The sequence below is a fragment of the Aethalodelphis obliquidens genome, unplaced genomic scaffold, assembly GCF_003676395.1.
Source record: "Aethalodelphis obliquidens isolate GAN/ISIS:26980383/991018 unplaced genomic scaffold, ASM367639v1 scaffold4, whole genome shotgun sequence".
Classification (NCBI taxonomy): Eukaryota; Metazoa; Chordata; class Mammalia; order Artiodactyla; family Delphinidae; genus Aethalodelphis; species Aethalodelphis obliquidens.
This window is the reverse complement of record NW_020837948.1, coordinates 7,561,130-7,574,964: the sequence shown is the minus strand read 5'-3', so window position 1 is coordinate 7,574,964 and position 13,835 is coordinate 7,561,130. Positions and strand designations below refer to the sequence as shown.

General features: G+C 44.2%; 1 protein-coding gene and 1 long non-coding RNA gene across 2 annotated transcripts; one reads left to right on the top strand and one right to left on the bottom strand.

The window, feature by feature from the left end:
- Positions 1–781: 781 nt before the first annotated feature.
- Positions 782–4,562, bottom strand: LOC113615499 (uncharacterized). The gene is made up of 4 exons (XR_003431036.1): positions 3,561–4,562; positions 3,296–3,400; positions 2,989–3,053; positions 782–973 (listed from the first exon to the last, which is right to left on the bottom strand). It is a non-coding gene; the product is annotated as an uncharacterized LOC113615499 (long non-coding RNA).
- IL4 (interleukin 4) lies at positions 1,927–13,253 on the top strand. The gene is made up of 4 exons (XM_027097972.1): positions 1,927–3,341; positions 3,617–3,664; positions 8,994–9,119; positions 12,047–13,253. Exons 1-4 carry the CDS (start codon positions 3,207–3,209, stop codon positions 12,137–12,139), a joined length of 402 nt encoding a protein of 133 aa, XP_026953773.1. The 5' UTR covers positions 1,927–3,206; the 3' UTR covers positions 12,140–13,253.
- The last annotated feature ends 582 nt before the right edge of the window (positions 13,254–13,835 follow it).

Sequence of the window (13,835 nt, the reverse complement as noted above, 5' to 3'; positions counted from 1 at the left end):
AAAAGAACTCAACATCACTAATCATCAGGGAAATGGAAATCAAAACCACAAAGAGATATCATCTCACACCTGTTAGAATAACTATCATCAAAAAGACAAGAATGTTGGCAAGGATGTGGAGAAAAGGGAACCCTCATGCACTGGTGGTGGGAATGTAAATTGGTGCAGCCACTGTGGAAAACAGTTATGGAGCTTCCTCAAAAAATTAAAAGATAGAACTACCATACAAACCAGCAATTTCACTTCCGGGAGTATACCCAAAGGAAACAAAACCACTAACTCAAAGAGATATCTGCACTCCCATGTTCATAGCAGCATTTTTACAATAGCCAAGATATGGAAACATCCTAAGTGTCCATCATGGATAAATGGATAAAAAACTTGTGGTATATGTGCAACGGAATATTATTCAGCCATAAAAAAGGAAATCCTGCCATTTGTGACAACGTAGAACCTGAAGTGAAAACTCAGACAGACAAATACTGTATAATCTCACATATGAATCTAAAAAAACAAAACTCATAGAGAAAGGGATCAGATTTGCAGTTACCAAAGGTGGGAGGTGGAAGGAGGGGGAACTGGATGAAGGCAGTCAAAAGGTACAAACTTCCAGTTGTAAATAAGAACTGGGGATGTAATATACAGCATGGTGACTGTAGCTAACACTGCATTGTGGTGTATTTGAAAGTTGTTGAGAGAGTAAATCCTAAGAGTTCTCATCACAAGGAAAAACATTGTTTTTTTTTTTTTGTATCTATATGAGATGATGGATGTTAACTGAACTTATGGTAATCGTTTCACGATATATAAGATAAATCATTATGCTGTACACCTTAAACATACAGTGCTGTATGTCAGTTATATCTCAATAAAACTGGGGGATAAAAGAAATAGCTATTAAAAAAAAAAAGAATTAACTTACCCAGAGAGGTCTGATCTTTGTCCTGGCTCTTGGGAGGTAACCTCCAAACCCCTTGAACGAAGAATTTGACAGGTCTTTGTCACCAGTTCCTGGGAGGTAGCCCCTAAATCCTTGGGATTTTCCAAGTTGCAGGAGTATCTTTGCTATTTGTGGCAGGGCCTAATAGTTTATGCTAATGAGGCCACTCAAGGTGGACTGGTCACACCATTAAGCTGTTGTGATATCAGCCCGACCTCCACGGAGCGGGCTGGAGGATAAGGTCAATCGAGTGGCCAAGGATTCAGTCAGTTATGCCTACTGAATGACACCCCAGTAAAACTGGACACCAAAGCTCTGATGAGCTGTCCTGGTTGGCATGCTCTGTGTGTGGTCACACATCAAGGTGCTGCGGAAGCACTATGTTGTGACTCCAGGGAGAGAAGACAGAGGAGGCTTCGTGCCTGGGACCCTCCCAGACCTCACCCTCTGTGTCTCTTCTTTTGGCTGGGTCTGATTTGTATCCTTTTGCTGTAATAACACTATAACCTTAGGTATAGTGTTTCCCTGAGTTCCGTGAGTCATTCTAGCAAATTACTGAACCTGAGAGGATAGTGGGAACTCAAACTGGTAGCCAGTTGGCCAGAAGTGAAGGTGGACTGGGGACTCCCAAATTTTCAGCCAGTGTATAAAATGAGGGCAGTCTTGTGGAGGCTGTGCCCTTAACCTGGGAGGTTTGGCCCAACTCCACACAGTTGGTATCAGAAGTCACTGCACTGAGTCCGGCAAACCCCCTGCACAGTCCCAATGGAAGGATCCTAAATATGGTCCAAGGACCTTTTTTTTTTTTTTGCGGTACGTGGGCCTCTCACTGTTGTGGCCTCTCCCGTTGCGGAGCACAGGCTCCGGACGCGCAGGCTCAGCGGCCACGGCTCACGGGCCCAGCCGCTCCGCGGCATGCGGGATCTTCCCGGACCGGGGCATGAACCCACGTCCCCTGCATCGGCAGGTGGACTCTCAACCACTGCGCCACCAGGGAAGCCCACAAGGACCTATTTGATACAACTATCCAGATCCTTTCTTTCACGGAGTACAAATCACTGCAATAAGAGCCAAAACGCAGGAATGACCTTAGCAGTCATCTTTTCTGTGTGACCTTCCAGAGGAAATCAGTAGGGAGAGGAAGGTCAGAAACCAAGAGAAGGGAAGTGGAGAGGAAAGAGAAGGAGAGGCTCAGGGAGGAATAAGCAGTCGCGTTCTGGGGCGCAGGCATCTGAGTGAACAATGGGGGCGTGCAGCGCGTCACCAGGTCCATAGAGATTAGACTGAAGCACCAGGGCAAGTGGTGGCACCTTGATCAGGACAACTGATTGGTAAATCTGTGAAATTATGGCTCTTTTTCCCTAATTAGCTAAGGTTGTATTTAAATTCCATTTTCAAAGTGGTCATTCCTTTTTTTTTAAATTACTTTTATCTTTTATTTATTTATTTTGCCACACGGCACGTGGGATCATAGTTCCCTGACCAGGGATCGAACCCTCGCCCCCTGCGGTGGAAGTGCTGAGTCTTAACCACTGAAAGCTCAGGATAGGCATACTTTGCCTAGAGCCTCCTTATTGTTAAAGACCTATGGACCTAATGTGACCCTAACTAAGCCCCACCTCATATTACAAGTCCTTGGCCAAAATCCTCAATTTGGAAGAACGGCATGCCTGAGTGCTAGGACAGGAGAGAATCTGTGCCTATTACTTTCCTTCTACCCAGAGAAAGAACCCCAGATCAGCTTTTCCACAAAAGGAGAGTTTCCCAGATGCCACCCATACTTGGAAGAAGCCAGGTTGAAATACTAATCAAGTCAAACTTTCTTGATATTACTCTATCTTTCCCCAGGAGGGCTGCACTGAAACAAATTCGGACACCTGTGGCCTCCTCCTTCTATGCAAAGCAAAAAGCCAGCAGCAACCCCAAGCTGATAAGACTAACCTAAAGAGCAAATTATGGTGTAATTTCCTATGCTGATACTTTGTAGTTAATTTAAAAAAAAAAAGGTTTCATTTTCCTACTGGTCTGATTTCACAGGAACATTTTACCTGTTTTTGTGAGGCATTTTTTCTCCTGGAAGAGAGGCGCTGATTGGTCCCACATGACTGACAACCTGGTGTAATGAAAATTTCCAATGTAAACTTATTTTCCCTCAGTTTCAGCAATTTTAAATCTATATATAGAGATATCTTTGTCAGAATTGCATTGTTAGCTTCTCCTGGTAAACTGATTGTCTCACATTGTCAGTGCAAATAGAGATCTATTAATGGGTCTCACCTCCCAACTGATCCCAATGCTAGTCTGCTTACTGGCATGTACCAGCAACTTCGTCCATGGACACAAGTGCGATGTTACCTTACAAGAGATCATCAAAACGCTGAACATCCTCACAGCAAGAAAGGTAAGCTATCTGGTACCATCTCTCCAGATGTTCTGGTGATGCTGTGCATATTTCTTAGACTGTGAAAAGAACATAACAGCTTCTAGAGAGTTGGTAGTTGGTGGTTGGTGATAGGATGGGGAGCAGTGTGGAGACTTGTCTCCTGGCACTTTTTTCACCCGAGGGACCACAGGAAGTTTTCTCAGTTTGAGGGAGTCAGAGCTGCTCAGCAAGGCTTACCCTGTGCAGTTGGAGGTAACTCTGTCTCTTGCTCTCTCGTTCCTGCCTGGGCCAAGAACTTGTGCATGGAGCTGCCTGTAGAAGACGTCTTTGCCACCACAAAGGTAAGAGCTGTCCCGGGTCTGCTTTGGCAGATAGGTGACTTGGTGAGGAGAGCCATCCACAAGTGTTCGAACAAGAAATTTTTTTTTAACATAAAGGGAACAGGCCCAAATTAACTATAATGGGTGAAATGTTTTCAAAGACTGAGAATTCTGATCTTTACTCTCAAATACATTTTGGTGTTTCTGGTTTCACTTGATTTAGAAGATGTATAATAGAAAGCTTGGGTTTTGTAGTCATAATTCAGATCCCAGTCCAGGAAAAGCTCTTTAGGATTTTACCCAACCCAGGTCGAGTACCTGGAATATAGGAGGCACTCAATAAATGCTGTTGAAGGAGAGAATTTTTCTGGCCCATATATTTCTGAAAAACCAAATACTCTCACAAAAACAGATATTGAGATTACACGTTGAGAGAGCTTTCATTTTGTCTAAGAGACTTCCTACGGCAACAGGAAAGGTATCGCCAGAGCCCCTCCTCTTCCGCAGCCTGGTCACCTAACAGCCCACCGGCTCCGGGCATGGCTGTCCAGAGACCCTCATCTTGCTCTGTCCTGCCAACTCCCCTCTGGCCTGTCCAGAACCGTCCTGCTGGACAGGGGCCGACATATCCCTGCCTCCGGCTGCTCCTACCAGAGCATCTCACCTTTCCTCCTCCTGCTGCATCTCACCCCCACCCCCCGATCTGCAGTGGGAGGAGATAGATTTGACAGCTGATAGTGCATTTTTCTCTGACAAACACATGACTACAGCCATATCAATAGCTTTCTGCACATCAGTTCCTGTTTTCATGGAAACACACGACTGAGAATGAAAAACCCAAAGCTTCAATTTACCAGTGGTCTCCTAACCACCTGCTTTCCACATGTACTAGACTTGGCCAGGAGTGAAGCCCTATGGGTTGGGCAGGGCCACACCCCAGCACCCAGGCCACAGGGCAGGCCTGTCCTGCTCGTGAGCAAAGCTGGTCTCCGGGCCTTTATCTGGACTATCTCACTTCATTAAAGATTATTCCAGGAGTCTGATATACAATGATATGTAATACTGTAATTATATAATAGTATATAATATAAACGTATAATACATAATATTATATAATACATATTATATAATTTTATCCTTCAGAATCTCATCCCATATCAGACTGTATCTGTCCATCAGCAGGTTGGAAGGACTTGGAGATTTTATATATATATATAAATTTATATATTATATATATATAATGTATTGATACTTTATATATCTCATATATTAATATTGTATATATATAGAAATAAAATAGCCAGGAGTCCGCTGAGCTGTGCTCTGGGCTCTCCAGAGGTTGGCTGCACTGCTGGGAGGGTGCTGCCAAAGCCGAGGGCAGGGCCCCAGCAGAAGTGCCGAGGGTTTGGAAGTGAGACGGTCTGTGGCTTTAGCCCCAGTTCTGCCATTAACTAACTCTGTGGCCTTTGGTAAGTCTCCGCACCTCTTTGTGCCTCAGTTTCTACATGTGAAGATTTGAAAGCGATTTTGAAAGTTGGCTGGAATCCAACTCTTGAGTTAGTGGAAAATGGTATCGTATGATATAACTCCTGATTAAAGGCAAAAACTGGTTGTAGAGAAGCAATCATTCTAAGAAAGAGGCCAGCGTTAGGAAATGATCAAACCCTCCATGACTGCGAGCCCAGTGCGACCCCACTCTGGGCTGCTCTAGAAGACCCAGCCAGCCCTCACCCCCGCCAAGGTGCAGGCCAGTCCCCGCTGCCTTCCTTCACTCTTACCTATCTCATGCCTTCTCCCGAACTGCTTCTATTCCTCCTGGATTAACAAGCTTGTTTTTCCATTCTTCTCTTTTCCTCAAAGACTCAGCACTGCTTACTTATCTATTAAGATACTTCAGAACAAAGAAAGGTTGTTATTTTCAAAACCCACAAAGATGCTATGTGGGAGGAAAAGTTACTTCTTTGTGTTCTCAAGAAGAACATCTTTCCAAAGTCCAGCATATTCATTTTAGTGCTTTTGGGGATCAAGAGTTCCATTATGCCCAAATTGGGTGGCATCCTGCTCTTGGCAAATGCTGGAAGAATGTGCTGATCTAAATCCTGGGTTCCACATGCAATGCCTCCCGAGTGTCTCTGAAGTTAGGTGGTCTGAAGAAGAGAAAGGTGGAAAGCAAGCAAGCTGGCTGGCCTAGGAAGGACTTCTTGGGTGGACCATTAGTTGGAGGTATTTCCTACTACCAAAGGGAGCAAAAGTCCATAATTTTTCAGAGAGCTCTATGCCAACCCTCAAATCTTTTTTTAAAAGTGAAAGTAGAGGATTCTTTTCATACATCACATTCGCTGACTAAATTTGGGCATAAGTGGAGATAATGAATACAATACATATAGGATGGATCTGTATGTCCTTAAATGAAGCTAGTCAAGACCCATTAGAACTCTAGCAGAATCCCTGCACCGAAGTCTCCCAAATGGTGTGCCACCACTTCTGTATTCCTATGAGGGGTGGGCTTCTTTCTGGCAGGAGACCAGGCCTCCCTTTTGAGCCTCTTTCCTGAGCAGTTCTGAACTGCAGAGTCCGCATGGCTCCTCAAGGTATGCCCTAAGCAAGACACACTCAGGCAGCGAAAGCTGGACAAGCAGTCGAAAAAGTGGGCGGTCAGAGTGTCATCCTGTTGCCGCAATGCCAATGGAACTAAAACATTAAGGACTTTAACTAAAACTAGTTAAAGACCCTTAGAATTCCTTCTTTTAAAAGTTTTCCATTTGATTCAAACTCTTTTCTATACTTATCCTAATCACCTTTAGAAAGTCTTTTGAAAAATATCTTTATTTAGTTATTTTTAAAGATTTTTTCATGTGGACCATTTTTAAAGTCTTTATTGAATTTGTTACAATATGGCTTCTGTTTTATGTTTTGGTTCTTTGGCTGCAAGGCATGTGGGATCTTAGCTCCCCGACCACGGATCGAACCCGCACACCTTGCACTGGAAGGTGAAGTCTTAACCGCTGGACCACCAGGGAAGTCCCTGAAAAATATCTTTAGAGGGTGTTTTCCTACCTTAAATGGCTACATACTCAAAACTGAGACAGTATAATTTCTAAGCTCCTAGCCAACGTTTTAGAAAAGGCTCATCAGATTTTGATGGACAAATAAGCAAAGGATCTCTTCTCTTTTTGGCATTCTTGAACCTCATTGTTCTCTCTCCAGCAACATAGGCGTCTGCCTCCATCTGCATACTCAGCTAGTGTCTGCCTTCTCCTTGGCCTCGCCACCTCTGCTCACCCACAAAGCCCCCCAGAGGTATGGTGATTTATGGGAGGTTTCTTGACTCCCAGAGCCCAGAGATACTGGTGCTGCTCTTAAATTTCCAGCCAGAGTATACGCCCTTTGGAAGGACATGTACTTCATTAAGTACATACATGTCCTTCCAAAGGCCCTGCCCATGGGCCGTCAAGCTCCACAGCGGAAAGGGGAAGCTTTCGTAGTCTAGGATTCTGGCGCTTCGGTCTGGGTCAAGATCTTCCTGGAAAAACCCTAAAATATGAACTGCACTCCTAGAATTTAGCCTAAAGAAATAAGAGATGAACACAAAGATTTATACAGATGGCTTGCTGCCACTTTATTTACAGAAGCAAAAAACTGCAGTGATAGGGGATTGACCAACTATGGCACAAATATGCCCTAGGTTCCTACACAGCTCTCAATCACATGTTCTTAAATATTACTGAATGATGTAAGAAATTGCTAGTACTATATGTTAAGTGTAAAAAGGTTATAAAAGGGTATCAATAGTTGGTCCCTATTGCAGAAAAAAAAGTACTAAAAAATCTGGAGAGATAGTTAGCAAAATCTTAACAGTAGTTCTCTCTGGCTAATGGGATAATGAGTGAATTCACTTTTGTTGAATGTATATTACTTTTTTTTTTTTTTTTTTTTGCGGTACACGGGCCTCTCACTGTTGTGGCCTCTCCCGTTGCGGAGCACAGGCTCGAACAGGCTCGAACCCGTGTCCCCCTGCATCGGCAAGCGGACTCTCAACCACTGAGCCCCCAGGGAAGCCCCCTGTATACTACTTTTATAGTAAAAAGTTTGGTAATCAGAAAAAATACGGAAGACCCTAGAAAGCTGCTTGGACAGTGCTTTTCACATAAATCCCCTGGAGATCCTGTTAACGCACATTGTGACTCAGTGGGTCCAGAGGGAGGTCTGAGATTCTGCATTTCTAACAAGTTCCCAGGTGACGCCCACGCTGCTGCTTCATGGGCCACATTTTGAGTGGCAAGGAACAAGAGCAGGTCCTGGCAGAGGCTGGAGACAGGTTTATCTGAGCTGGATTGGGCTCAAGCTAAGACACCCTCCAGGCTCCGGGCCTTTGTTCTTCAGTGGAGAGAGAGAGGATACACCAGGCCTGACCAGGCCGAGACACATTCCCTCTCCCAGCTTCAGTGGAGAGAGAGAGGATACACCAGGCCTGACCAGGCCGAGACACATTCCCTCTCCCAGCTCAAAAAGAGCTGGTTCTGCACTTGTACAAGCCCTCTTCTGAGGCTCAAAGGTCCCCAGGAAGAGCCATGTGGCCAGACTCACACCAGGGCTGCCAGCATTCCAAGGAGGTTCTGACCCTGCACATTCGAGGCTAGAAGCCCCTAACAGAAACTCTGTCCAAGGCCCAGCACCCTTTCTCAGAAGCTTCCCCTCATCTCCCCAGGCCACACTCCTGGGGCACCTAGCTCTGATCCTGGCACTCACGTCTAGCTGTGTGGGGACATGTATCTCCTCACACTGCTACTTCCCATGGGGAGGGTTAAATGGAGAGTGCTGGCCAAAGTGGCACTGTCCAGGTCAAAGGATGGGCATTCATTTATTCAACAAACATGTGGGATTTCCAGGGAACCTGGATTCAAAAACTATAAATTACAGGAATAAGACAGAGCAGACTCTGATTACGAGCTGATGTACATACAACTGCATCCACAGAAAGAAGAGCTTGCATGGGATAAAGAAACAGACATGGGTTGTAGACAGATGGCCCCGCATGCAAATCCCCACTCTCCCATTTACTTAGTTGAGTGACTTGATTCAGGTACCCCTTCAGCAAAACCCTCCAAGGGAAAAGAAATTGGGAGGTTTCAGGAAAAGGCTGCTGCATTTGCAAGTAACTGGAAGAGGTTGTTTGCTGTGACGAGCAGCCTCCCTTCACATGGCAGGAATACTTGAATACCTGATCCACAGTTGAGCAAATTCACCTTCTCCACTTGTCCTTCTGGAAAGAAGAAATCAGAAGGAAACATCTCTCCCCAATGTTCAAAATCAAGCTAGCAGTGGCTATCTGTGGAATTTCTCTTTCTAGAACACAACTGAGAAGGAAACTTTCTGCAGGGCCGGGACTGTGCTTCGGCATATCTACAGATACCACAAGTGCTTCAACAAACCCCTGAGTGGACTTCACAGGAACCTCAGCAGCATGGCAAACATGGTAAGCTGCATTATGCCAACAGCTTGCCTTCCAATGGATGGCAGCCTTACTTCTAAGATATTTCTCCTTATGAATAGTAGTACCCTTGGTTAATCAACCCATTCATTCATTCGACAAATATTTGTTGAGGCTCTGTGAGTGTTGCTTACAGGTACTGTTCTAGGCACTGGGGATACAGTTCTTGCTCTTACAGAATGTTGTAATGGGTGAGTGAGAAAAGCAAACAAACATATGATTCCAGTAGTGATAAGTGCCATGAAGAAAAATACAGGAATAAAGAACATACAGGGGTCCTGAGGGAGAGGGCTGATTTAGTAGTTGGTGACATCATCTGAGCAGATATTTGAACTAAGTGACAGAGCCGGCCATGTTACTGATTTGGAAGGAACATTCCAGGCAGAGGGAACAGCTGTGCAAAGGCCCTAAGGTAGAAATGAGCTTCATGTGTTCAAAGATTAATAGGAGGGCCTGGATCAGAGTGAGGGAGGAAGATTTTAATAGGAGATCACACAGGGCCTATGGATTCTGCCCCAAGCATGGTGGGAAACTCCCACAGGGTTTTAAGCAAGGCAGAGACCACGATCTGATTTATGTAATTTTTAAAATGATCATTCTGGCTACTGTGCAGTAAATAGACTGAGTAGGGGTAAGCATAGAAGCAAGATGGCCTGTTGAGAGGCTACCACAGTATTCCAGCCTGCAGACGATGGTGGGTGTGACAGGGTGGAAGCAGCAGACATTGTTTGATTTGGGATATTAACCAAAAATAGAGCCAGAAGGGCTTGCTGACACATCTGTTGTGGGGGTGAGGGAGAGAGTAAAACGTGGCCTCCTGATTCCTAGCCTGGGCCCCTTGGGGAATGGTTGGTGCTGTTATCAGATATGGAAGACGGGGGGTGATCAGGGCTGGTGGCTGAGCTTAAGGTCAGGAGTTGAATTTTATACATAGTAAGTCTGAGGTACCTACTTAATAGTCAAGTGAAGATGTTGATAAGATTGTTGAAAAAGTCTGAAGCTTAAGGGAGATGTCAGAACTTGTGACATTAAGTGAAGAGTGCTTAGAAAGATGTTGTTTAAAGCCACAGGCCTGGACTTCTCTGGTGGCGCAGTGGTTGGGAATCCACCTGCCAATGCAAGGGACATGGGTTTGAGCCCTCTGGTCTGGGAAGATCCCACATGCCACGGAGCAACTAAGCCTGTGTGCCACAACTACTGAGCCTGCACTCTAGAGCCCACGAGCCACAACTACTAAAACCCACACGCCTAGAGCCCGCGAGCCACAACTACTAAAACCCACATGTCTAGAGCCCGTGCTCCGCAATGAGAGAAGACACGGCAATGAGAAGCCCGTGCACCGCGAGGAAGAGTAGCCCCTGCTCACCGCAACTAGAGAAAGCCCACGTGTAGCAATGAAGAACCAACGTAGCCCCAACGCAGCCAAAAAAAAAAAGCAGGGCCGCTTTAAAAAAAAAAAGTCACATAAAGAAAGAACAAAATCCAAGGACGGAGCCCAGAGGCACTCTAACATATAGAGGTCAGGAAGAGGTGGGTCCAGCAAAAGAGACTGAGAAGTAGCCAGTGAAGTAGGAGAAGTCAAAGAATGTATGGCACCCCAGAAGGCAAGTGAAGAAACTCTTTTAAGAAGAAGGGAGTGATCAACTGTGTCAAATGTACTAACAGTCAAGAACGATGAACGCTGAGAATGGCCACTGGATTTGTCATGAGGGAGGTTACCGGTGATGCTGATATAAATGGAGATTCGGGAATGAAAGCCTGACTAGAGTGGATTCCATAGAGAATGGGGCTGGGGAGGAGTGAAAAGAAAGGGGCACTGAGTATAAAAACTCCTTCGAAGTGCTCTTCTATAACGTCGCAGAGAAATAGAACAATAGCTGAAGGGCAGGTATGGTGTGAAGGAAGTTCTTTTAAGGTGAGGTCTATATGGAGCATGTCAGTATACCAGTGGGAATGATCCAGTAAGAGGGGAGAACTGATGGTAGGAAAGAGGCAGAGCCAAGAGTGGATGTTATCTAATGCCAAGTAGAGGAATTGGGGACATTCATCCCCTCCCTGCTGCCTTATTTACAAGGTAATAAAACAGGGAGATGACACTACACTGTCTTTTTTTTTTTTTTTTTTTGCGGTACGCGGGCCTCTCACTGCTGTGGCCTCTCCCGTTGTGAAGCACAGGCTCCGGACATGCAGGCTCAGCGGCCATGGCTCACGGGCCCAGCCGCTCCACGGCATGTGGGATCTTCCCGGACCGGGGCACGAACCCGTGTCCCCTGCATCGGCAGGCGGACTCTCAACCACTGCGCCACCAGGGAAGCCCTCATTGTCTCTTTTGAGCCTCTTAATTATCTTAGGAAGTAGGCGCTATTGTTCCCCTTTTACAAAGGAGGAAACTGAAGCTTTTATAAACGAAGTAGTTTGTCCTAAGCAATGCAATTAATAATTTGGTAGAGCTGAGATTCAAACTGAAGCAGTGGCCTGGTGGTAGGTACCAGGAATCCTTTCCACCTGAAGGGCTGCCAAGCTATGATGTTTCTGGTTAATGGGCAGGGGGACTGAATCTCTCTCTCAGCAGTCCAGATGGCATGGGCTCAAGATGGCAGCAGGCAGGTCTGAGCCTCCACCTTCATGTTACGCGTCCCTGAGCAGAACCTAGCTGTGACACACCTCTCCAGGGATGGCCACACCCTGAAGGCAGACAGTGATGGTACAGTGGCCATTTCTAGGAGTGTAGGTAGCATGCACCAAAAACAGGCAAACCCTGCTGGCCTAGTGGCAGAGTCAAGCCAGACTGGAGGCCCTGGTTTGATCATTGCTCAGGCGGCAAGTGGCAGCATAGGCTTGACCCAGGTAGACAGGCATGAGCAAGACTCAAATACTTAGCGATGAAAACTAATGAAATGTTTCTTTTGTAGACCTGTTCTGTGAATGAAGCCAAGAAGAGTACGTTGAAAGACTTCTTGGAAAGGCTAAAGATGATTATGAAGGAGAAATACTCAAAGTGTTGAAGCTGAATATTTTAATTTATGAGTTTTTAATAGCCTTATTTTAAAAATATTTATATATTTATAACTCATCATAAAATAAAGTATATGCAGAATCTGACAGCATGATGTCATTTTAATGGCATAGACTATATTTACTTGCCAACTTTTGGGGAAACCAATTTAATTTACTGAGAGACTAAAATTGGTGTGGGAATTAAAAAGGAAAGACCACTTCCCTCTCAAGGAGTTCCCTCTCTCATTGGGGACATAATGCATGAAATGATTAAAGAATACAAGGCCACACAAGATGTAAATGATAATTAAAAGAGCTTGCAGAGTGGGTCCATAAGTCCCACTGACTATCAAGTAATTCTGAATTTAAAAAGTGTCAACTGGATGCTTAGAACATTCTTTTCCCATTGGCACAAGGGTTGTTATATTGAGTCCACAGTGGGGAAATAATTCTAGCACACTACCTGGCACTGCAGTGAACAATATTTAATGTCCTAATAATGTAAATTCTTTTGATTCTCAAGCTTCGAACCAACCAATAGACAAAGCATGGAAGACTTAATTATGGTTACAGAACAGACTAAATGCTATCAAACTGACAACAGAAAAGGAATAGCTCAAAATGATTGAGAGGTAAAAGCAAAAGGAAAGATTGAGAGGTGGGGCACCAACACTGTCTAAGGTTGATGGAACAAGAGACTTAAGTATTTATTCAAACTTGGAAACGTAACAGAAGATCTAAAAATAACTTACTATAAAAAATTTGGAAGGGGCAGTATAAATAAGGTAAACTCTCACTTTTCAATGCGGAAATCAATACAAAATATCTAAAGTTGATTAAAAAAATAGTTGGCAAGGTGGTCATGAATTGATGAATGTTGTAGTTGGGGATGGGTACATGACGGTTGATTACACTACTCTGCTTTTACACGTGTTTGAAAGTTTTTATAATAAAAAGTGAAAAAAACAATAAAGTAAAACCAATAGTAAGTAAATCAAGAAATCTTTGGAATTATAATGGTAACCACCAGAGAAACTAAAAACAAAAAAGGGAGGGTGGACTGTTGGGAATGGGACTTGGAATAAGAAACAGTGAAAGCAGGGCAGGAGATTTTTGGCTTTCTATTTAAAGTCTGTGAGTGTGACCATGTGCATAAGTGATAAAAAGTTTTTAAAAGTTAAAGTACTAAAATTAAAAAGACAGACAATAACAAACGGTGGTGAAGATGTGGAAAAACTAGAACTGTCATACATTGCTGGTATGATTGGAAAATGGTAGCCATTTTGGAAAACAGTGGGGTAGTTCCTCAAAAGATTAAACATAGTTACTATATGATCCAGTAATTCTAATCCTAGGTATCTACACCAAGAGAACTGAAAACATATGTCCACACAAAAACCTCTACACAAATGTTCATAGCAGCATTATTCATTTATAGCAAAAAAGTAGAGATAACCCAGATGTCAATCAACTGATGAATTGATAAACAAAACATGCTATAGCCATACAATGAAATATTATTTGGCAATAATAAGAAAAGTACTGACACATGCTACAGTATGGATGAACCTTGGGAACACTGTGCTAAATCAAGGAAGCCAGACACGAAGGTCACATACGGTATGACTCTATTTATATGAAATGCGCAGAAGAGGCAAATCCATAGAGGCAAAACGTAGAATATTGGTTGCTAGGGGCTGCGGG

What these genes read in the sequence shown, in the direction of transcription:
- IL4 (XM_027097972.1), top strand. Translation starts at nt 3,207, where the DNA reads ATGGGTCTCACCTCCCAACTGATCCCAATGCTAGTCTGCTTACTGGCA. An exon ending in ACGTCTTTGCCACCACAAAG is followed by an intron (nt 3,665 to 8,993) that starts GTAAGAGCTGTC and finishes TTCTCTTTCTAG; the next exon opens with AACACAACTGAGAAGGAAAC. An exon ending in TCAGCAGCATGGCAAACATG is followed by an intron (nt 9,120 to 12,046) that starts GTAAGCTGCATT and finishes TTTCTTTTGTAG; the next exon opens with ACCTGTTCTGTGAATGAAGC.